This window comes from Manacus candei, unplaced genomic scaffold (assembly GCF_025592945.1).
Source record: "Manacus candei isolate 608988 ecotype Guabito, Panama unplaced genomic scaffold, ASM2559294v1 h1tg000050l, whole genome shotgun sequence".
Lineage (NCBI taxonomy): Eukaryota > Metazoa > Chordata > Aves > Passeriformes > Pipridae > Manacus > Manacus candei.
In genome coordinates this window covers 33,731,520-33,753,890 of record NW_026138098.1, presented here as the reverse complement: position 1 = coordinate 33,753,890, position 22,371 = coordinate 33,731,520, and the positions used below count along the sequence as shown (strand labels likewise).

The following is a 22,371-nucleotide window of genomic DNA, read 5'->3' as shown; positions in this document are numbered from 1 at the left end:
CCCGGCGGCCCCCGCGCGCCCTGAGGGCGCGGCCGCCATGACGGGCCGCCATGAGGACTCGGCCCGGCTCCAGCGGTCCTCCCAGCGCCGCCTCACAGACCCCGCCCGCAACCACAGCTCCGCCAGCTTTACAACCCCGTGACTTTTAGTTTCCGTAACTATCGCAGGCACGTGTTCGGTAGCGAAGAGCCTAACGTAGGGAACCGGCAGAATGACCGAATACCTCTAAGACTTAAAAGGACCACACGCCTGTGGTGATAAGCAGCATGAGCTGATGATGACCTGACCACAGTCTAGTCGTACCTACAGGGAAAAATCGGGTTTAAGAAGTCAAAATGAGTCTTACGAGCTGTGGAGGGATCCTGCCGGCCGCCAGGGTGTCGATTTCTCAAGGAAAGAGGTGTTCTGGAGCAGAGCAGGGCTTCTCCCAAAGCAATGACAGTGACCTGCCCTGTCGCCTCCTGCACCAGCACGTTTTCATTTGCAAAGACCAAATCCTGCTTGCCAGATACAAACACACCAAGTAGATCGAGGAGCACAGCTGAGAGCTCTGCAGGATGCAGTGAGAGAACCTTGGGATTGCAGCAATTTTTGTAGTAACCAGGTGCGTGTCTAGTTCATTTGCTTTGCACACTTCAGGGAAGATGAAGTGTGCTCTCATTCCTGTGCCACAAGTAGGAAACCCATTCCAGAATTATAGTGTAAAACAGCCCTGTCCAACTGCAGTTCCTACAGAGCAACACAAACCCTTTCCAGGTCAGTTGTGTGGTCTGAATGAAGGATGCCAGTTCTCATTTTTATTATCGCAGGGACACAAAGAATGATTACAGGCGAGTGCAAACGAAATACACACGAGCTCTCCAAACACTACCGTCAAAAGTCTGAACTAACAGCTTTGATTTAGAGACTGATGTGACTGACTGCGTTTGCAGGATGGTTACCTTGTTACAGGGGGAAACTTTACAAAGCTCATTAAAAAAGAATCAGGTATTCATGACCAGGGTTAGATGTAGGGGGGAATTTTGTTGCAATTGTCCTTCCGCTTGTCCTCCTCTTCACGTTATTATTTATGCTTTTAGAATTTTGCAGGAAGCTTCATCTTCTTTTCAGTCCATCTAAAATAATAGAATTATTAGAGGTCAGACCACATTCCAGGAACTGAGTTGGCCTAGCTTCTGGTGCCACAGGTGGCATCAGTACAAACAGTAAACATGACCCTCTGAAATATATTTTCGTAAAGATTTCAAGTTTTACTCATGTATTACTCATGTCCAAGTAATATACAGGGAGTGTGTTTGAAAGACTGCACAGCCAAAAGCTGCTTAAGGGAAAATTTAAAAATCAACAGAATTTCCTTAGAAACTGTAGTATGTGATTTGTTTCTTCAAATACTGGCTTTTTAAGGTGACAGTACACATCTAATGAAGACTCAAATGGTTTAAATAAATACCAGTCATTAAAGATATTAATATGTGTTGCTATTAAAAAAAATGATGTGATTTTTGCCCTCAGCAGTTTTTAACCTATGTTCTAGCCAACTTAGTTAACAGTTTTGTAGGCCTTCTCCACATACAACTCTATAAAAAATTGTTTCATACCAACTTGCTTTCCATTAAGGGATTTTTCAAGCACAGTTACAGGCAAAATGTACACTGTGAAAGGAAGCAGAAGCTTGTAGCTCAGGCAGTGTACACATTCTTCTGTCAATTGTAAGCAAGTCAAATGGTGTTTTCTACTTTAAATTTGGATTAGACACCTCTCTCTATACAGCACCTTTTATTCTTCATCTACAGCTGCAGAAACTGTAACAGTATCTGCAATGTAATATGGCAACATCTATGTGAGCTGAACCTGCCTTCTAGCAGGAGTTTATCAAACAGTGTTTAACACCGAGTTTGTCAAACACTGTTTCTTAAAGTCTCTGCCCTTGGCCATCTCCACCTGCAAGGCAGAGCTCATACTATTTTCTTGCCTCATGAAAGTATAAACAGCAGCATTTGTCTAAACGATTTAGGGAGAATGTCCTTGTAAAAAACTGTACAGATTGAGTATTTCTGGGTCATAACACTGAAGTTTTCAAAGATAATAAGAATTTTGTTGTTGGGGAAGGGGGGGTGTGTGATTTACAGCAATATTTCTGCCTAAATCTGATGGTCAGTTTGAAGATAAACCAAACTTAGTTACATGTGTTTTCTTACCTTGGGGAGTCAATTCCACTGTCTCCTGTAATGCTGGGGCTTTCTGTCCCTTCTGAGTGTTTCTGTCCTGAGATCACAGAACATGTGTTCTTAAAAACCAGCTCTTTTTTCCCCAGAGGGTTTCCCGTTTCTTTGCTCTGGGAGCCCAAAGCACAGCATGCCACTCCTCCTCCTCCTCCTCCCACCTCCGGGGGGAAGTTGTGCCCGGTGTCAGCATCTGAGTGAGCCTCGGCAGCGAGGCAGGAACCTGCCACAGCTGGGGCCTTCCCACCCTCGGGGAGGCCTGTTCCTTCAGCCTTTCTGTGACCTCTCGGAAGAACCTGACTGCACAACCAGCTTTCTTCTGTGAAGTCTGGTTTGGGGTGCTCTTTGAAGCCATCTGTTGACTCTGCAAAGCTGCTGCTTCCCTTACATCCATGCTCTCCAGAGCCACACTTATTAACAGTTGGGTTGCACTGGGCAGGACAGTTACTAACCTTCCAGGATTTTAGGGACACAGCTGCACTCCAGTCTCTTGTGTCTGGAAAGGCATGGCCAGGAGGCAGGGGATGACATGGCTCATGGCCCTCAGAAGTGTCATCCAGACATAACAGGTTACAGGTGTCCCCATCGGGTGTCCCCATTTGGTTCTGAAGGAGGCAGTTGTCAGTAAATCCCTCACATTCCAGATTCATTGCCCCGTGATGGCTGGCACAGTCATAGTTAAATATAAACTCACTCTTTTTATCAGTCTTTTTTCTGTATTTCACACCTTTTTTTTTGACCAGGTTAACATTGGCTGTATAATTTGAAAGATGGACATTTTTAAATTCATTTGCTGTTTGATCTAATAACTCACCTACAGTGTCAGCTTTGCCTCTGCAACACTCATCTTTCAGACAGAATGAAAGCTTTGTGACTTCTTTGCACACACCACTATGCTCAGTGTAGAAGCAAGGGGACTTTTTAATATCCCCAGGACTTTTTTTTAACGCTCTTCCATAGGTGTTTTCTTCAGAACTATTACTCTCCAGAAAGTGTTTACTTTTATTATCTATTTGCAGATTACTGGCTTGCAGACAGCTACAGTTTTCACTTAAGCTGTCTTTCTGGAGTTGGAGGCAGGACCTGTGAGCCTGGGGTGGGTGGTTTTGCTCAGCTCTGTCAGCCAGCTGCCCAGTTTTGTAGCCAGGGGGTTTCCAGGAGGCCGAGGGCTGTTGCCTGTGTGAAGCCCTCCCTTGCCCCCTTGCCCGGCTCTTCAGGTGACTGCTGACCCCTCGGTACCCCCGCGCGTAGAACCTGCGTCTCCACGGCAGAGCTGGGAAAGGATTCCTAATCTGCTTTTTGTAGAGCACAGGGGGCTGCACTGCTGCAGCAGGGGGCTCTTGGTTTCTGACAGACAGTGAAAGGCTCTCTTCCACTTCCACATTTGGGGATGTCAGCTCCTGTATGGGGGATTTCCTGCTGCTTCTGCTGATCTGCTTCTCTTTCCTTGATTTGGTTTTCCTGGTGCGTTTTGCTGTTTTACTCTGTGCCTTTTGAATACAATCCTTTGAAAGATGGTTTTGCCTGACTACTGACACTTCAGCTGAGGTACCATTACTGATGTATTTTTTCTGCTCCTCGAGCTTCTGCATTAATATTGTGTGTTTAATCAAATTATCAACTGTAAGAGTAGGGTTGATACGCTTGATGATTTCATGTTCTATATCACGTGGAATATTGTCCAAGTCATCTTCATCCCTGACTGGCCACTCCCTGGGAGGAAACTGGGCTGAAAAAGTGGAGTACTCCTTCTTGTGTTTTTCTTTTTTGGAAAAACTTCTCCAGAAAAGGCCAAGGCCAAACCTTTTGCTTTTCAGTTTTGCTTTCACAGATGTCAGGGATTTGATGGTGTCCCAGGAATGATTTTCAGCAGATGTGCAGATCTCTTGAGTTTCAGTTGAAGGCTTCAATTCACTGCAGTCTTTCTTTCCCTCTCCCTTAGGTTCATGGTTCACTAGCTGCCAATGTCTTTGTTCACAGAGCATATTTTGGACAGGGAAACAATGGCAGGATCTGTAACAGGATGATGTAGGAATGTTTTCTTTCACTAGGTTTGCACAGTGCTTAATGTTTACCAGGTAAGTGATGGAAGGTGATGAACAGCAACACCTGTCCTCCAACAGGACCCTTCTGTTGTCTTCTGTGGTCTTACTGGTGATAAAGTATGTGTTGGGAGTCACAATGAAGTATCCTTCTCCCGTATGATAGATCTTCCTTTCCTTAATTAGAGTGCCAAGGATATTATATAAGATACTGTGGGAGGGAACTGCAATGCCTGCAACGAAGAGACAGATATTTCAAAGCAGAAATAAGCTTTCAAATAAAACGGGTGCTGGCCAAAAAATAACTTACATACAACAGACCTGGAAGGAACTGCACATGAAATACCCAAAGCCTTTAGGGAAAGGTCAGCTGTATTTCTGGCTGTCACTGCTGCACTGCTGGGAGAGAGCTCAATATGTTCTCCTCAAATAAGCAAGGGTGTTCTCTTTGTGTCTGTCAGGGTATGGTATTTATGAGAGAGACCTTCTGCCAGGTGCAGAGCAAACAATGTCTTGTTCAAAGCATTTCCATCCTGGCATGTTATTTAACAATTACTTTTACCACTCTCTCTGAAGCTTCTGGTATAATTTGGTCAGATGACAATTTATTACCTCACTGAGACCGGTCTCAGCTACTGGGTTTCCATCAGGTGTCACAGTCTCAGAGTCCTTAGTCTAGTCACAGCTGATCTCCTGCCACGGGAATAAAAACTTGCAGCAAGGTGAAAATACAGCAAGAAATACATTGAGTCCCTACAAACTTTGAGAGTGCTACCGCTGGGTGACCTAAAAAAGCTACCTTGTGCTTGTCTCAGTGCACATGTGGACTACATCATGTTCCTGGTAGGGGTCTGGGCCACTTTGTGGGGTTGCATTAACATTTTTCCCACTGGTATGAATGCCTAGCAGATCAGCCTGTAACATTTACAGAGTTGTAAGGTTAAGAGGACTCAAAAGAAGCAGCTCAGTATCTAACAAAGGAGCCTCCTGAGAGGGCCATACTGAGCCTTTACGAAGTCTCACATGCAATAACACTTCAGTATTGCAGACCTAAGGGAAACTAAACATTTTTCAGATGTAAAGAAAATGGAACATTTAAGGGAAGTGGCTGCTACTCCATCAGCAGAAAAGGACCAAAGCTCATTTATTGGAAGTGATTTGCTTTCAGGAAGGAAGGAGCTGGAATTTGACCAACAACCCCAAATTCGAGGCTGATTATATTTTTTGGTAGCAAACACCTACCCAGTCCCTTCGCAGTCAGTCAGCTGTGTTCCTGTCTCCCAAAGGAGGACTTGGAGTCTCTGGGATCTGCACACAGTCTAAATACTTCTATGCTTTCCCAATCTCTAGAAAGAACATACTCTCTTCATGCTACTGCATTCAATTCCCTCTTATTCTCAGAGAAGATTTATTAAATAAAGGGGAAAGGATTACATTGCAGACAGTGCTGGTGACACTCACAGATAGAGGAGTTTCCATATTCCTGTAATCTCTCAGTTGCCTGTTTATTTATATTCCTTCCTCTTGCCAGCTTTGCTTGTGAACATTCAATGATCCCTTGTCCGATATCAGAAACTCAAGCTTGATGATACAGCCACTTTCAAAAGGAGGGAGAAACAAACATGTTACCTGGATAATTTTTCACTAATTGCTCCGCTAAAGTTTCCTGTGTCACCATCACATGATCTGCATTCATGTCTGATATGGTACAGCATATTCCTTCTGCCAGAGAAATGGAGCATGACTGCAAGAGAGGATTCATGAGGCAGGGGTCACATCACCTGAAAGAGAAGAAAAGCATTTGAATGGAACAGTGTTCCATTTTTTCTATTAGCTGTGACAGATTTTCACTGGAAATTTCTTGTGTTGTCTCAGAGCACCTTATCCTCAGCTGATTTTCTTCAGCAAGCTACTTGGCAATAATTCTCAGAGAAGGGAAGTGGTGGTAGCACCTCTCAAGAGCCTCTGTAATGAAGGAAACAGAAGGTTGCCTCAAGCACATTGGTTTGTTTGGCATTAAATTCCATCCAAAGCCATAATTTGCATTAACAAACAAGGAGCTGAGAGAGAATTATTTCTGATGACTGCTGACTTTTTAGATGACTGCCTACATGTTCAACCGTGCAGAACCTATATTTCTCGAAGTAGCTAATGAAAAAAGGTCGACATCCAATACTCTAAGTAAAAAATCTTTTCACCAAGTCAGAACACAAGGAAAAAAATTGCCAGTAACAGGCTTTGTCCCCTACCTAGCATGTGAAATTGAATAGAAATGGTAAAATTCCACTTTTAGACTGGGCTCTAGAACTAGAGATTACCTGGGAGACTGGGCAGAGAGCAAAAACTTATTACAACTGCTTGCATCTTTTAGGCTACATCACCATCTCTCCTGTAAGAGACTGAAACATTGTCCCTGTTATGCATGATGAAAGCAGGAGCTTGGAGGGGCTGAGAGCTGGCTCAGCTTCCCCAGGAATTCTGCAACCCCTGCCCAGAGGAGTGGAGAGGGTCCTAGTCCTGCTCCCCAGCACAGGTAAACCCTTCCCTCTCCCCTTCCCTTGCAGGGCCAGCAAGGACAAGCCCAGCAAGAGCTTCTCACACAGCACCAGGCAGTGATGGACCTGAGATAAGTATTGTCCTGGAAAGTTGTTGATGGACTCACCTGAGGTCTGTGCACACAGCGGGATAGTGGCTGCAGGCACCTTCCCAGACAAAACCCCAAAGTTTTCTTTATTTTAGTGAGAGCAACGGTGTGTTCCCATGCCAGGTGCTGCACAGAGAGCCTCTGGGTGTGCTGGAGCAGGCACAAGGCAGCAGGGACTCCTGCTCACCAGGCAAACCCCAGCGTTAAACGCTGACAGGAATCCTGCCACGAGAAAGAAGTAACATTTTAGATTAAGTCACGTTCCTGTTTAACCAAACCGCGGTTGTCTGTTGATGACGTTGTGATCAGATATTTATCCTTCGGGCAGAAAACTACAACACAAACATTTTTCCGAGTAAATGAAAACACAACAGTGCTTTGAAGAGCTTAAACTGCTCTTGACCTTTGTTTTACAGCTGCTGCTATATTCAACAAAAAGCACTCGGAACAAAAATCCTGGCATACAGTTTTCTCAGTGATGTTGCTAGGAAACTCCCTGAAGGTGCAGAAACCATTGCAAGCTCTCTCTTTGTATGGAAAAGGCCATCAGCGTTCAGGAATGATTCCTGTGAATGGTTTGCTGTCTGAAGTCTCTGCTGTAGGCACACCCTGCTGCCAGTTTGTTCCTGCAGAGCACCAGACTGCTGAGGAGTAAATACCAAGTGTAGTCAAAATATATTCATTATCTTCATTATTATCTTGCTGCCATTGTCTATATCTGTCTCACAACCTCAAATCCAATGTCTCCATTCAGGGAAGGCTGTTTCAGAGTAATATTTAAAACAAAGCATTAAGCAAAAGCCAGCTTGATAACTGAAGGAAGAAAAAAAAATCTGAAAATCACACAAGTCTAAAATGATTGTTGCAGCTCAATAGTGCACACGTGCTAACAACATGAATATTAGATATCACTCCCTCCTGACTTTGAAATCAAATCCGAAATAGTGAAAGCAAGAATTAGATCAGTGGCAACATTGATAAGCAGTGTGGGAAAAGGCCCAGCAGCACCCTACAAGTGTCTATCAAGTTCTGATTAAAAACTGGTGTTTAGTGTCCATAGCTAAATAACCATTGCTGCACCTCAGATGGTCTCCCAGGTTTGTTGGAAATACAAAAAAGCTGCATCCCCTAGATCTGCGCATGGAGCAGTCTGAAGGATTTCTGTGAGTTTTGTCTCATGGGCCCGAGGGACCATCACCAAAATTCCAGGCTCATTGAAGCTCCTTCGGATCTGTCCTTTTCCAGCTCAAAAAGCCCCTGCAGAATCCCCTGCCCCCTTCCCTACCCAAATCACCTGATGACAACCATCTTCCTGCTTTCTCCACAGCCTTAGGAAGGCCTTGCTTGCACGTGTGTGCACCGTACCTGTCAGCAGTCCAGGAACTGCTTTAAAGCTGTTTAAAACTGACCTGGTTTAAATCCACCACCGTTCCCTTTCAGCTCCCAGCTCCTGCAGAATCCATTAACCAAGGGCAATCCAGGCAGCTCACAGCATTCAGGTGTTGTTATCCTTCAGCTTGCTCTGCCTGTCTATTCAAACTCTGCTCATTACCCGGACACCTAAAACCCAACAACGCCCTTTTGGAGCACTTATCAGTCACAGTCATCTGTAATATGAGTGTTGGGTAACAAAGCTCAGGCACAGAAAAGCCTCTGGGTATTCTTGACGAGTACAAAGTGATTTTTTGTTCCATCTCTGTAATGTGAGCGTTACCATTTTTCACTGAGTTGTTTAACAGTCGCAGAATTTTTGCATCTTCTGTCTCTTAAAAAAATTACATACAAGGCAAGTTTTATCTGGGTGAAAACCAGGCCAGATCTGGGGAAATGAACAGAGAGGCATTTATTACAACAGCACTCAATTTACTTCTTAAAAGTTCAGATAAACTATTTACAGGAAAATGAAGGGCTAGGAGTAAATCCATTCCTGGAAAAAAACCCAAATGCAAATCAAGAAAAAAAAAAGGTCTGTTGAGGCAGAGAAGACACAGCATGTGGAAATAGAGGATTGTGTTTTCTGTACTGTAGCTGGACAAATCTATCTTGGAATTGATTATACAGAAGATGCCACAGATCCTGTGCCTCTCTGCATGAGAGCCCTGGCATGTTTGATGTAATTCGCTTTTTGTAGAATTGCACCAGGAAAACCATAAGCAAGCCCAGTTCTGCTACAACTGCAAGGCTTCTGCTTTTCTAAAGAATAGGGCATGTCACAGTCACATTCTATAGCAAAAATCACATGTTAAACAGTTTTAAGGAACAAAATGTTAATAAGAACATCATAGAAACTTGGGAACTGTAGCAAAACCCTTTTCAGACATTAATGAAGATTTTACAAGATGTAACCTTATTAAAGAATAAAATTTCTATGTAAATTATAAAGACAGTTAAGATTAAAACATTTTCAGTTTTAAATATATAACAGAGAAACTATTTGGGCATGAATGCTGTGTATTAGATCCTGTTTTTCAGAACCATCCTTTTACTGAAGCAAAGAGTAAATAGTTCAATTGCATCGGAACTGTCAAATATTGTACCACGTTTAATCTGTTACTGAAACCAACACAAGCTCTCAGGAACAGGCAAACAATGTCTGTCCTTCGGTTATTTTGTACAACTCTCAAAGAGAGAAACAAAACAGTTCAGTGTTAGTTTGGATCACCAACACTTCTTCAGCTGACATCAAAGGAGAAGCTACAAACACATCAAAATGTCAGATTTCTGTCCCTACTGATTCCTGCAAGAACAAACACTCCTAAATCAGCACAGTTAGGCAAACAATGCCCTCCATTTGGTCTGGTTCCTGGTTCTTACAGTTCCCAACTTTCTGTGATGTCCTTATTAACTTTCTATTCCTTAAAATTCAGAGGATGATGCCAGGCAACCTGATAAAAAATAACCCAAACAAAAACCAATCACTTTTTCTGCCTTCCCAACAACACCCAGTGTAGTCACAACTGCCAATGTCAGGAACTTTTGAAGATACAACCTATAAGTGCTTTCTGAGATTCCCAGCCAAGAGCCATTGAATCCTTACTCTATCTTAGGGCTGATGGCCCCCTCGGCCATAATTCCTTTCACCTGTGACTATAAACCCCACAAGCAGGTATGGTGAAAACAGAGCAAGATTCAGGGAGAAAGGCAAGAGCTCTCTCCTGCCACCTCTGTTCAGGTGCCCGATGGGAACAAGTTACACAGCAGACACCAGCATGTTCAGGGTGCTTTCTTCAGGTGTTTTCCTTAAACCCAGCACAGTGGGAAAGGAGCCAAACCCTACGGACAAGTCTACCTTTGGGGCACCAGCTGCACAACCGGCAGGGAAATTCAGCTGTGAGCAACAGCCTGATCATTATTTCTGATGTACTTCGGCGTGCTGAGAGCTTCTAGGTCAATTCACAGATGGCACTGAACAGAAGTAGCACAGCTGATGGCAGGGAAGGTCATCTTTAACCATCTCAGCATTCAGTGTCAGGCTTGATCATAAAAGACAGATGGATTCAAAAGCTTGGAGATACAAATAACTCAAAATTGAACAGTCCCAAGCAAGTTGCAAAATCGTGAATGACCACCATGGGGCCAAACAACAGAACAGGAATAAAGAAGTCACTGGCAATGTCTCTGGCTCCTTTAACTGTCCTTAGTTGCTGCTGTGCACTCCTACAGGAATTTGACATCTTTTCCACTTGGCCTGGTCCAAAAAAATCCCCTTCACAACCCTGGCATCACTCCACTAACACAGCTCTGCCTTTTCCTTGCTCCCAGCTGTGTCTTCTCTTCTGCAATAAATCTCAGACATCCCAATAGCTCTTTAATGTCCCACCCTCCATTCCAAGCAGCGAGCAGTGCTGGGGGTTGGGTGGGTACTTACCTATACAGTGAGGGACTCACTACAAAAACATCAGGACTAAGCTGTGCATTCCTGTGCCTGTAGAGCTAAAGGTCAGCTCCAACTGCTCAGTATTCCCAGGGCTTCCTCCTTTGCCTGGAAATGTGCTGTCACATAAGAGGCAGCCACCAAAAGTATACAATATCAAGCTACAGTCTTAGCAGTAAGATAAACCTATGGCCATGTTCCCCCTCCCTAGAATGGACCAAAATTCACTTTGCACACTCCCTGTCTTCAGTTCACATCTACCCCAGCCAAGGGAAGTCACACACTAGTCTTTCAGAGGAACAACACCCACAGAGCTGCTCAAAAGAGGACAGGACTCCCTGCAGAGGGTTTCCAGCAAATCATCACAGCTATTGTGTGCAACTCACTCCCAGGCAACACCAGCCCAAACCTCACCCTCTGCAGAAGCAGCTGCCAGAGAACTTGCACAGTTTTAGCTTCTCTTGGACCCAGCCCCTGGCCTGGAGTGAGGGCAGGAGCTCTGATCTTGTTACAGGACAAATCCCACTGCAGGGAGGGTTTTCATTCAGCTGAGAACAAAGCTTTAATGGTGTATGGGCAACTTCACACCTGCCTGGGAACTCAGGATGTTGATGGATGTGCACGGCCACTTTTCCTTCCACTCTCCCTGAGTGGATATCCAGCTTTAAGGATGTTCCCTATGCTAGAAAATAAGTTTATGTACCCTTTCATTAGGCTGGAATTTATGGTCCAGAGGGAAAAAACCAAACCAAAATGAAGAACCAGTTTAGAAATGAAAACCAGCATCTTTACCACCATAAGAGGTCTCAGAGGAGTTGTTTGGACACTGCAGATTAAACAGCCCTAGTCTGGACTCCAGGACTTAAGTCCACAGTTCCCAAACCTTTTTCCATGAAAGCCAACAGGCATCCCTTGGAACAAGAGAGGTTCAGGCTGGCATAAGGAAATCCTCTGCACCTTTAAGGGCAGCACAGCTATGCAGCAAGTTTTCCAAGCTGTGAGGGAACAAAGCCCAGAGCAACCTGTCCTGACCCCAAAGCTGATCCTGCTTTGACCAGGAGGTGGGATAGGCTCCCAGGAATAAAGGAGTCATCTGGTTTGGTTGGACATGGGTACCTGTGCCTCCCACAGCCCCTCTCCCCTCCCACCTCAGCCACCCTGCTTTCAGTAACCCAAAGCAAGGGCACTTTTGATGAGCTGTGAGGTTCCCTGGGGTTACACCAAATTAAAGTAAAGGTTGCACTTACCTCATGCCATGCAAAACAGCATCCACATGGGAAAACTATTGGGTTTTCTTCAACTCTTAAATAAATAGCTACTGTATTCATAATTTTTTTTCCCCATGACTGAACTCCACATGCATGTGCTCATTGTCAAAGCTGGTGCTCTCCACAGTGGTGGAGTGGACATGTCCTAAAGCAAGATGAACTACAGAAAAAGCTAAAACTAGCCTTGAAATGAAGTCTCTGATTCTGAAACTGTATCAAAGGCCGCAGCAAAAGCACCACTAATTAATCCAATTTATTTCATTAACTACATAATATTAATGCAAACTGTTGTCTTTTCTGACTTAAACAGAGAAAAAATTAGCCCTGTTTAAATTACCCTCACCCTAAAAGAGCATTAAGGCAGTTAAGATCTGCCTTTCAGGATTCAAGGTGCAAGGATTCAAAAGACTGAGGATATAGCACAGTTCAACCTATTTTCTTGAATTTTTTCTCACTTGAAAGAAAACAGCAAAAGCTTTTACTACTGAAAATCTTCAGCACTGAGAAATACACAGTACACATCAGGTTCTTCACAACTAATCTGGTTAGAGATAATTTTTAGAAAAAATTCAGAGTAAATTGACCTGAATAGAGCTTATTAAAAAAAAAAAATTATACACTTTTGTTCAGTGGTACTTGTATACAGACTACTTGCTGGAGTATGAAAAAAACCTGCATGCACAAATGCTTTTAGAGATGACACCTTTCAGGGAATTCAGTCTGAGCAGATCTGTTAAACACACCAGGATTTTGTAGAATGTCACAGCCCCTTGTACCTTGCTGCTCTGAATTCAATCAGCAGTTTGAATAGAACACTTAGGGCAAGTGCAACAAATATTCTACTAAGAAAGGGCTTTTATAATACAGGATCAATAACTTAGTAAGAATTTTATATGGAAATGCATTAAATGTGCAGGGGTATCATCCCACCTGAAGTAACTGGTAAGGGCTGAATGCCAGCTAAAATTAGGCACTAAACATTACAAAATAATGTAAGTTTTACATAGTCATTACATAGATAGAATTAAATAATTAAGCAAATAATAGATAGATAAAAAGGTCTTTCAAAGAGCACAAGTGTTTTCTTCCTTTTTTCCTCCTGAAAATACATCAACAGAGTCTGGAACTGTGATAACCAGGAAAACCCAATCACAACAGAATATGCAACTTAGCAAGTTCTGAATCAGGTACCTTACGGAAAATAACCTGAAGAGTTTGAGGATAAAACAATTAAAAACTCAAACTGTTCTGTGTTTGGCAGCCTACACACAGCAGTGTAAAACAAAGCACCGTTTTAGGTCATCCACTCTTTTCAGGTCTGATAAAAACAAAAAGACACAGAATTCTAAATAATCCCAAACAGTCCAGAGTGAAGCATGACCACATGCTGTGAGTTACACTTCACGGAAGCCAGAACCATTGAAGTACAAAATTATCCTCCTTTGACTTGCAAGCCTACATCCCTGTTTGTGGGACAGGATGAAAGACACTGGAAGAAAGGGACTCCAAAAGAAAGGAATCCCATGAGGCACATCCCCAGCCTCATTAGGATTGTGTGTTCCTGCGTGTGAGCACAGTGCCTGACAAACAACATCCACTCCAGAGTCCTGACCTTTTGTAGGCCCAACAGAAACCAGCTACTCACAAGGCCATCACTTCTGCTGCTGCCATACAGCAGAACCATGCTGATCCGACAGTAACTGCTGTGAACAAACTTAAACTACCGAAGTGAAAACAAATCTGTCCTAAGAGCTACTCAGGTCCCCTCTGTGAAGGAATTTGTGTCTCATTTTTAGCAGCGTTGAGAATTGCCTGGAAGTAGGAAATGCTCAAGTACTCAGTTGCAGGTGAAGTCCAGGTGTACCTGGCACAGGTGGCCCTTCAGAACTGCTGCTGGAAGCTGGCACAAACGTGCAGAGCAGCTCGGCATGAGAGACCTCCCCAGCCGTGCCCACAGAGCTCACACTGTAATTACACCTGGAGTCATCACGCAGGAACAAAGAGAACTGCCCAAAACTGCCCCTCCCGCCTTGAAAGGGAGTTACAGCCCATAAATGCAGTGGCAGTTTTGCTCCTTGCTCCTCAAGCTGAACCTCCTCAGGAGATTCAATGCCACCCCTCTCCTAACAGGGGGGTTCTGTCTGAATATCAAATCAACATTAAACCCCCCCAAAATCAAGGCGCTTCAGGGACTCTCTCTACCCATTTTTTTAGCTGCTTCTCTGAGCACTTCTCCTAAGTTCTGTGGGATACTCACACAAAGAAAAGAGAAGTGAGGGGCCAGACCTGTCAGATCACTCTGCAAAATGCACAAAACAATTCCTCATCTGATCTCGTTCCAGTTCGGTCCATACCTCTAGCAAAAACGGATAAAACTTGGCACTTCACAGGAAACTGCTGTCCTTTCATTGTCACTCTTCAATAGGATATTTTCCAAGTGGATAAATTTCCAACCTGTGGCCTCGGCCTAAGTGGAAAGGGCAGGGCTTTCTTAGCTTTCCTTGTGAATAATTTTTAGACCTGCGACAGAGATGCTGAATCGTCAGCAAATTCAGCCCCTAAAGGCTAAGTAAAAATGTTTCATTTCGATATTTTCTCTTCTGCTCGATAGGAACCACAAAAAGGGAGTCAGGCCGTTCAGGCACAAGGAAAATGCTGCTGTCACGAGAGAAGGCAGGCTGGGATCACATCACCATCACGAGCTGGTGATGACCAGGGACAACAAGCAAGCAGCTACTGAAATACATTCCCCTGGACTTTCACCCCAGTTTCTCTCGACAAAGGCTCTGGAGGTCAGTGCCCTCAAATCGAGTATTTGCAATTGTACCTAATCTCAGCTGAGAGTCCCCGCAGCTCCCCTCCCAGCACCTGCCCTGCATAGATCCCCCCAGGCTGGGCAGGAAAGGTGGGAGGGAGCAGTTTGCCCCTCGTTCGGTGAACAATTGACTGAACAACTCAGCTAAGCACAGGAGATGGTCCCACAGAGAGATATTAGCATTCTGACTGTCTGCTCTGTTACCAGATCAAGAGGAAAAGTGTTTTAAATGAGGCCCTGCCTCACCCTCTGAGGGAGATCTTAATTGCTGTGATTTTCTCTTCCCCCCCCATCTCCCCAGGAGAACATAAAAGCTCCTACCCAGTCCTGGGTATGCCACACCCTCCATGAGATTACTATCAGAAGAGAAGAGAAAGACATTTTAGATTTTATCTGGGAATAAATACAGCAGGGCAGTTTGTGTTATTTATAAACTTTTGGGACTGAATTTTCCCTTCATTTGATTAAAGTTCTGGTGCCCCAAATCAGTGACGGTGTAGTCTATTCTCTAAAGTCAGGATGTCCCATGTCCCAGTGTGTTTCTCTAGAACAAACCTCCTTTGAACTGCTGGGATAAAGAGTAACACAACGATCTGCGGGACCACGGTGTCTTTTGATGAGGAGCCATAGCCAGGAAAGCTCTTTGAGATACAGCGGTGAGGAGTTCTCATTATTGCAAACAGTAACATGAGAGCAGGTAGATTAAAAATACTGTCACATCTCTCTCTGTGTAAGCTAAAAACAGCAAATGTAATACCACTGACTTCATTTTTAAATATTGCCAATTCCTTTTAAAAAAACACCAAAACCCAACAAAACATTGTCCCTTACATTTCAGTCGTTTAGTTGTATTTTCTAGAGCAAAATACATATAAGAAATGGGAGAAAAGTCATCCAGAGAAGAAAACGGCCATTATGGTAACTTTTGGAAGAGAACGCACAGAATGCGTCCATTTTAATCAGAAAATTACCTAACTAAAGACATGCAAATTGAAAATTCGTTTCAGTTAGGCTTCCAGAAAGGGAAGTAGACTCATGAAAACATGGCTTCAACATCGATTGTCTGAAAAAGGGAAATTCCCAGAGAGAAGCGAGAGAACTCTAACTCTGGGTGTAACTGCAGCAAGAGGCAGGATGATAGGGGAAATAACCTAATTAATCTCCCAAAGTAATTTATATTTGTATTCAACCAGCCACGCTATACAGCAGAAAAAGGTTACTAGGAAGCAAGGAGGTAAAACCCAAAGGAATTAAGCTCTCTAAATCATCCCCAGGGAACCAGCAATAACGCATCACTTTTCATCAGTGATACAAAAGTTAACTAGAGCAAGAGAGAATCATTCCCAATGTACCTAGAGATGTTGCTGCTTTTTAGATGAGACCAGTAAGTAAAACACTGTTCTTCCTTAAAATACCTCTTTTGGAATGAGTTGAGGTCAGCAGGCTCCTTGGTGATCAGGGAAGATGAGCTCCAGCTGGAGCAGATGTTACCAGTTTGGTGAAGTTATCAGAGTGCCCAAGAAATGAGACTGAATGAAGAGATCAATTTTCTAGTCAGAAGATGGGGCTGCAACAGGGAGTGGCTATTCTATACAAATTATTGGGAAAGAAGGGTAAATACCAGAAAGAGGAAAAAAAAACTTACGTGATTTAAGCTAAACCAGGTAAGAGAAACATACAGAGGTTGAGCTGGCCAAGGACAACACAGGCTAGACATCAGAAATTTTCCTGTTAAAGGTTTTGAAACAGATCATTGCTCATTGTTTTCAAAAAATTGATAATTTTTTTGCTTTGAGAAAGAATTAAAAACTGCTAAAGCTCGGTCAGACAGGAGCAACGTCCCGGGATGCTCCGCAGGACCAAGGGTAAAATTCAAGGTTAATGACCCCAACATACCGAAATCTGCCCCCCCCCCCCGACCGCAGCTGCAAACAGCAAAGGGATTTACTGACCAAAACCAGTGCCCTGAGGGACAACTGGAGAGTTGTGAGGCAGCAGTCAATACCAGGAGCAGAAATTTCATCTGCTCTGCTTCTGACCCACCGTTATTTTCATGCTGGTGGGTGTGTTCTGCAGCCACATTTCAGAGGACTTTCGTGGCAAATTTGCGTCAAGAGCACCCGATAATCCCGTTGTACTTTACCTATAGACCAAGCTCTTCATTGCAGGCCCCATTAGGCTGCAGAGGTCACTAGAAGAACAATTAATCAAATGTGAACTAACGGCACGTAGCAAATTAAAATAATGCCTAAATATTCACCAGTGTGAACTAGTTAAAATTACCAAAAAAACTTCTCTCGTTGTTTGTCATTGTTGTTATAGACCTGTAACAGACCCGAGAGATCTGAGTGCATGTTCTCTGTGTATCCCATGGACGTTAATACATTCAAATTAAGTGCTGCGGGAAACAAGTCAGTGCTACATGTCATCTGCAGAATTCTCATCTTCTAAATTTCTGATGTGAATAGCTACATGTTTAAGGTAGCAACGAGAATGTGTCTGAGCTTAATTTCTTCTTTTCCACATGATCTTCCATCCTTTTAGCTTTTATAAATTTTTAGAAAAGATTTAACAGAGTACTTGGTAGGGCTGGGTTTTGGTTTTCGGGGGGAGTATTTCCAGAGGAATTAGGACTCGAAGCAGGTGCTGAGCGCAGACGATCCCACCCGCACTGGGGGATCAGTGCCTTCCCTCCCGACACCGTCACCCACCCGCGGGGCTCGGGCCCTCCGCCTTTACCTTCTCCGGGAGCAGCAGCTCTGTGGCTCTTCCTCAGGAATCTTTGTGCTGACACCATCCAGAACATCCAGCCCCAGAGTTTTTTCCTTTCATCTTTGCTTTCAAAACACCCACGAAGAATTAAACTAGTTTAGTCTTCCCCTGGTTAGGAACTCACCTCCCCGTTCATTGCAGTGCCAGTCTCGGACGAGTTAGATGCAGCCCCTTCCTCCAGGGAACACGACCCGCGGCCAAACACCGAAAGCACGCGGCACAGCTGCTTCTGCCACGCTTTCCCTGAGTCCCGAGTGCCCCTTCCCGGGGTGCAGTGCCTCACCGGGGCACCACTGGCTCCGCTTCAGCCCCGGCCTGCCCCAGGGTCCGAGCCTGCGCCTCCGGACAAAGCTGTGCTGGCCATGCCCTGCTTGCTCCCGCTTTTCCAGCAGCCCGGCTGCAGGAGTTGTGCCTGCCGGGATTTACACCGCTGGTCCCCACATGCCACAGGCAGGAGCTCCCTGCCCTGACAGGGGGTTGGTACTTCAGCTGCTGCGGCAGCTCAGGCCCCTCTGCTGGAACCAGCTCTGCGAGCACCGAGGGGCTCCCGTCGGGACGAGAACAGAGTCCCGCTGAAAGCAAGGAACTCCGGGGGCACTGGAGGGCTCCAGCTAAGGCTTCTCCCAGACAAAAGCCTCCCTCCCCTCTCGCCCAGAACCACGGCTCTGCCCTGGCTCGGGTTACACTTACCCGAAGCGCTGCGGAGCGGGCACAGGGGCACCGGGGCCGAGGCCCCGGCCATGCTTTAGCCCTGCCCTTGACGTTTGCCACAGCACTTGCAAAGCTCGTTCTGTGCTGCAGAGCATCCCCTCACTCACTGGGAAAAAGCCCTCAGACAAGCTAAGCTCTGCTCTGCTTGCTTTAGAACCTGGGGATCACAGAGGGATTCTGTGTTCAATTCAGGGCGTTCTTTATGGAATTTTTGTAGGTTCTTAAATTGCCTGTTGCATTAGAATAATTTTTCCCCCCCAACCATCTTCACTGAAAATAAGACCTCAAGTGGATTCATTTTCCTTTACTTTGAAACATGTCAGGTCACAGAATGAATCCATTGCTCAGAACATCTGCACAGCCATCCCTTATCAATCCTACTTATTCTGACCCACTGCTACCCAAAGATCACACTACAAATTCTGGTTTTGTCCATGGATCACCATTACTGTACATCATTGTATTACCTCCCCAAGTCCCCTTTTGTGCTGGCCATCATTACATGCCCAAATCAGAAGACTGAAAATGCTGACTGCACATTCTTTACAAGCATCTTACTGGATCCCATAGATAGTCTGAGGACTTATAAATGTGCTGCCACCCATATGTGTCCCAGTACTAAAGATCATCTATTTTTCCTCTATATACAGTATATATAATGAAAACACCACCACCCCCCTCCTCCTCCAAAGAAAAAAAAAAAACCAAAACAAAAACCACCAAACCCAAAAAAAGGTTATTAGCTTGATTTCAGTAAGGACATTAAGGCAGAAAAATCAGGTTCAGTATTGGTAAGCAGCTAATCCTCACTTTCATCTGTTTAAGTCACATTATACGTGACTGCCTTATGTCAGAGGAGATACTTGACAAGTATAACTTTTCTCTATTTACAAATACTCTCAAGTTGCTTTTGGAAACCCTTCCCCAAGATTTTACTACTTATAACACAAATGTTCTAACAGTTACATTTAATATTATGTACTTATTATTTTAACCCACTTGAACAGTACTTTGGTAAAACAAGGCATCAGGAGACAGGATGAAAAGGCAAGTCTTTCATGGGAGATGCAGTGTAACCCTCGTGAAACAGGCAGGAGTCTTTCCAGAGGGTTAAGAGAACTTCTAAAATTCTGGTTTCTTATTAGAGCCAAGCTGAAAGTGTTAACAACCCATCTCCCCACACAGCACACCCATTATGCTTCCAAGGAAAGTTGCCTGTGCTCCTTTAACTGGTCCTCTGCACACATGCAGTGGATGTTTCACAGTCAGTGAGGTTGGTCTGCAATGACAGGTGTTTTTTGAGAGCAGCATTGCAAGGTACTTCCACCTCCAACTGCACAGTTCTACAACACTACAGGTGGCAGCAATTTCTGCTTTTCCAGATGCTGATCTGCTGGCTGCCATCCAGCCCGGCTAAAAAGGGACCAAAAAGGAAGGCTGCCATTCTCCAGCTGTTCCTGCCCCTTGCATGACAAAACAGGAATGGAACTGGATGATTTTGCATCAGGAAAACCAGAAAGATTTAAGCAGTACAGGGAAAAAAACCCAACAGACAAACAAATCCTCCTGTATACCACTAAAAAGGTTGCAAGCAAATAATAAAGCAAATTAGGACTTGAAAAATATCTGCTGAAAAGCTGAGTGGAGGGAGTTCAGGCTGGAATTCTTTGCAGTTCTTCCTCCTCTCCCCTCTGCCGCTGCTCTCCCCAGCTGTTTGTTCCTAATGAAATGTGAACGATGACTCAGTCAACAGGATCCTTTCACTAGTGCCCCTCGCTAGACTGAGGGGAAAACAATCAGTTTTCCTGCCAAAATCCCTGGCTTTGGGAATCTGTCACCTCACTGCTCAAGCCATTTCTCTGAATATTCAGAATCCCCTCACAGGGCTATCATTGCATCCTTGTCCCAAAAGATCACTACAACACTCCAGGATCTGGTAAGGTGAAAGACCCTGGAATGCATGAGAGAAGGGACTCAGAAGCACCACACAGATCACATCACTTGCCCCCAAAAAGAAACGATCAGACCTCACCCCACTGGGACATGGCTTGCCAAGATCTGCACCAAAAAAAAAAAAAATCAAACTGCAGGATGCAACAAACAAATCTGCTCAGCACCACTGTGTGGCTATCCTTTTAGAGAGGGATAAAGAGAGCTGAACTGATACTTGGCTACATCCAACAGCTTGCAGGATCACTGAATTACTCCTGCAAGGGAACAGGTTCTTACATGCACTGCAGGGCACTTGGCCTGAATCCTCACACAACTGAGAACTCACCTGTTAGAGACAGCAATTTTAAACCAGCAGGATACAAGGAATCAAAAGCAGCATAAGACTGCAGTGTCACATTTTCAAGACAAATTCAGGCATCAGACACCTAGAATTCAACAGCAACTTTCCTAAACACAGTTACAACACTACAAAACACACGATGTCAGGTGGTATTTGGTGTGTTCCAAAACTCTAAGCCTATACTCTGTCTTGTGATGCTGTGGATTATACAGTGGATGAATTAATAAGAGGGAAGTTGGTTTTACTTGAAAGCAATGCATTTTGTTATTAGAGCTTTTTACTGTAATTATTTTTGTGCAATACATCAATGAAACACAGAATGCAGAAATGTAACAGTTTGGTGGGAAAACACTGGAAGTTTTGAGAGCTGAGTAGAAGTATTCATTATTTATGCCATTTTTCTTGTCACACTACACAGTAATATCCAAACCCCAGCTGAATTTCTACTTGACCCATTTCTGCTTTCTGGAAAATATCAGACTGTGCTACCTACATGTTTTGCAATCTACTGCTGGCTGGAAGACTCAATCACTCAAAATGAATAATATTAGCTTTTATATTTTTAAATATAAACTGAACTGAACAAATGCATTCAAGGTAAGAACCTCACCTGGGTACACAAAAATTACAGAGGAGCAATAGAAAAAACCACGTTTTGTGCACATTTCTGGTAAAACTGTCAGTGGAAGTTAACTGTGTTACATAAGTCCAAACAGATATTCATACAGCACATTACTCAGCAGAAAGATGGACTGGAAACCATTCCTCTCTCTCAAAGCATTAAAGTTAAAACATTGAAAAAAGAGTTATGTTAGAGGACTAGGCTTTATAATGTTAGACACAGAAACAACTGTAAGAGCTGGATCTGTGGAAACCTGCAGCCACCAGACAGAAAATTCCAACTTCTCCATTGTTGACTTCAGGGCACCCCAGGCTGAGCCAGAGGACACTGGACAAGGCAAGAGCTGGGAAGTCACTGTGCAGTCCAGAGGTCACTGAGCAGCAGCACCCAGGCACCAGACACTAGGTGAGTCACAAACACTGGGTGTGTTCAGCATGGCAGGACATGCAGCACTGCTGGCAGCAGCTCCACTTCCTGCGTGCAATCCTCACCCCCCACAGAAACCTGGCAGAAACTCCCTGTTGGTCCACTTGCCACTGCTGCTGTACAGCAATGGAACTACAGACTTGTGCCTTTTCACTGCCCCAGCAACAGCAAAGGGGCTCAGAAAGCCTCTTTTATTCTATGTCAGTTGGCACACACATGTATCCCCTGGAGATTTCCTCCCAGCCTCAGCCACAGACATCCACTGGGCTGGCTATCACTTTGTAAGGCTTCAGCTCATTCATCTGCCCTTACTGGAGAAAACAGAGAAGGGAGGGAAATCATCTATAACCAAAGATCAGGCCCCATTTACAGGCCTGCTGCAGCAGGGCTTTCTCTACAGAATAAGGCAGGCCTGGATTTCCTCCTTTCCGCAGGGTATCTGTGAGGGTTTAAAAAGTCCAAACAAATGGGATGCTGAGGCACAGTAAGACCCAGCTTAGGCTCACTTTTACCAGCCTTTTGCCATCAACTGGTACATAACAAAAGACCACAAGGTGGGAAGTGTGGACATGAAATGCAAAACCTTTGTAAGTCAAAGCTGACAAAAGATTGTTTCTCCAAACCCCCCTTAATGACACTTTACTCAACTTAAGCCTGAGTTACATTTCTGGGAATATTACCA

The 22,371-nt window shown here is 44.4% G+C and overlaps 1 protein-coding gene and 1 long non-coding RNA gene across 14 annotated transcripts; one reads left to right on the top strand and one right to left on the bottom strand.

Annotated features, from left to right (window-relative positions):
• Positions 1 to 24: 24 nt before the first annotated feature.
• Positions 25 to 21,666, top strand: LOC127476891 (uncharacterized). Of its 2 annotated transcripts, XR_007906766.1 has the most exons (4): positions 25 to 604; positions 14,662 to 14,842; positions 15,414 to 15,521; positions 21,565 to 21,631. It is a non-coding gene; the product is annotated as an uncharacterized LOC127476891 (long non-coding RNA). The 2 variants fall into 2 exon arrangements; XR_007906765.1 differs by lacking the exon at positions 15,414 to 15,521 and having other exon boundaries at positions 21,565 to 21,666.
• Positions 611 to 18,379, bottom strand: STOX1 (storkhead box 1). Of its 12 annotated transcripts, none has more exons than XM_051800274.1 (9): positions 18,328 to 18,379; positions 17,605 to 17,702; positions 16,511 to 16,593; positions 16,281 to 16,394; positions 6,927 to 7,130; positions 6,583 to 6,653; positions 5,894 to 6,045; positions 2,199 to 4,497; positions 611 to 1,115 (listed from the first exon to the last, which is right to left on the bottom strand). In XM_051800274.1, exons 7-9 carry the CDS (start codon positions 6,024 to 6,026, stop codon positions 1,076 to 1,078), a joined length of 2,472 nt encoding a protein of 823 aa, XP_051656234.1. In that variant the 5' UTR covers positions 6,027 to 6,045; positions 6,583 to 6,653; positions 6,927 to 7,130; positions 16,281 to 16,394; positions 16,511 to 16,593; positions 17,605 to 17,702; positions 18,328 to 18,379; the 3' UTR covers positions 611 to 1,075. The 12 variants fall into 12 exon arrangements, with proteins under 12 accessions (XP_051656234.1, XP_051656238.1, XP_051656237.1 ...); XM_051800278.1 differs by lacking the exon at positions 6,583 to 6,653 and having other exon boundaries at positions 2,199 to 2,265; positions 2,675 to 4,497; XM_051800277.1 differs by lacking the exon at positions 6,583 to 6,653 and having other exon boundaries at positions 2,199 to 2,260; positions 2,675 to 4,497.
• Positions 21,667 to 22,371: the final 705 nt, after the last annotated feature.

Bases quoted from the DNA above. Each gene is read 5' to 3' on its own strand.
- STOX1 (XM_051800274.1), bottom strand. From the start codon at position 6,026: ATGAATCCTCTCTTGCAGTCATGCTCCATTTCTCTGGCAGAAGGAATA. The intron at 4,498-5,893 runs GTAACATGTTTG...TCTTCGTTGCAG, and splicing joins ATTAGTGAAAAATTATCCAG to GCATTGCAGTTCCCTCCCAC. The intron at 1,116-2,198 runs GTAAGAAAACAC...CTATTATTTTAG, and splicing joins AGTGGAATTGACTCCCCAAG to ATGGACTGAAAAGAAGATGA.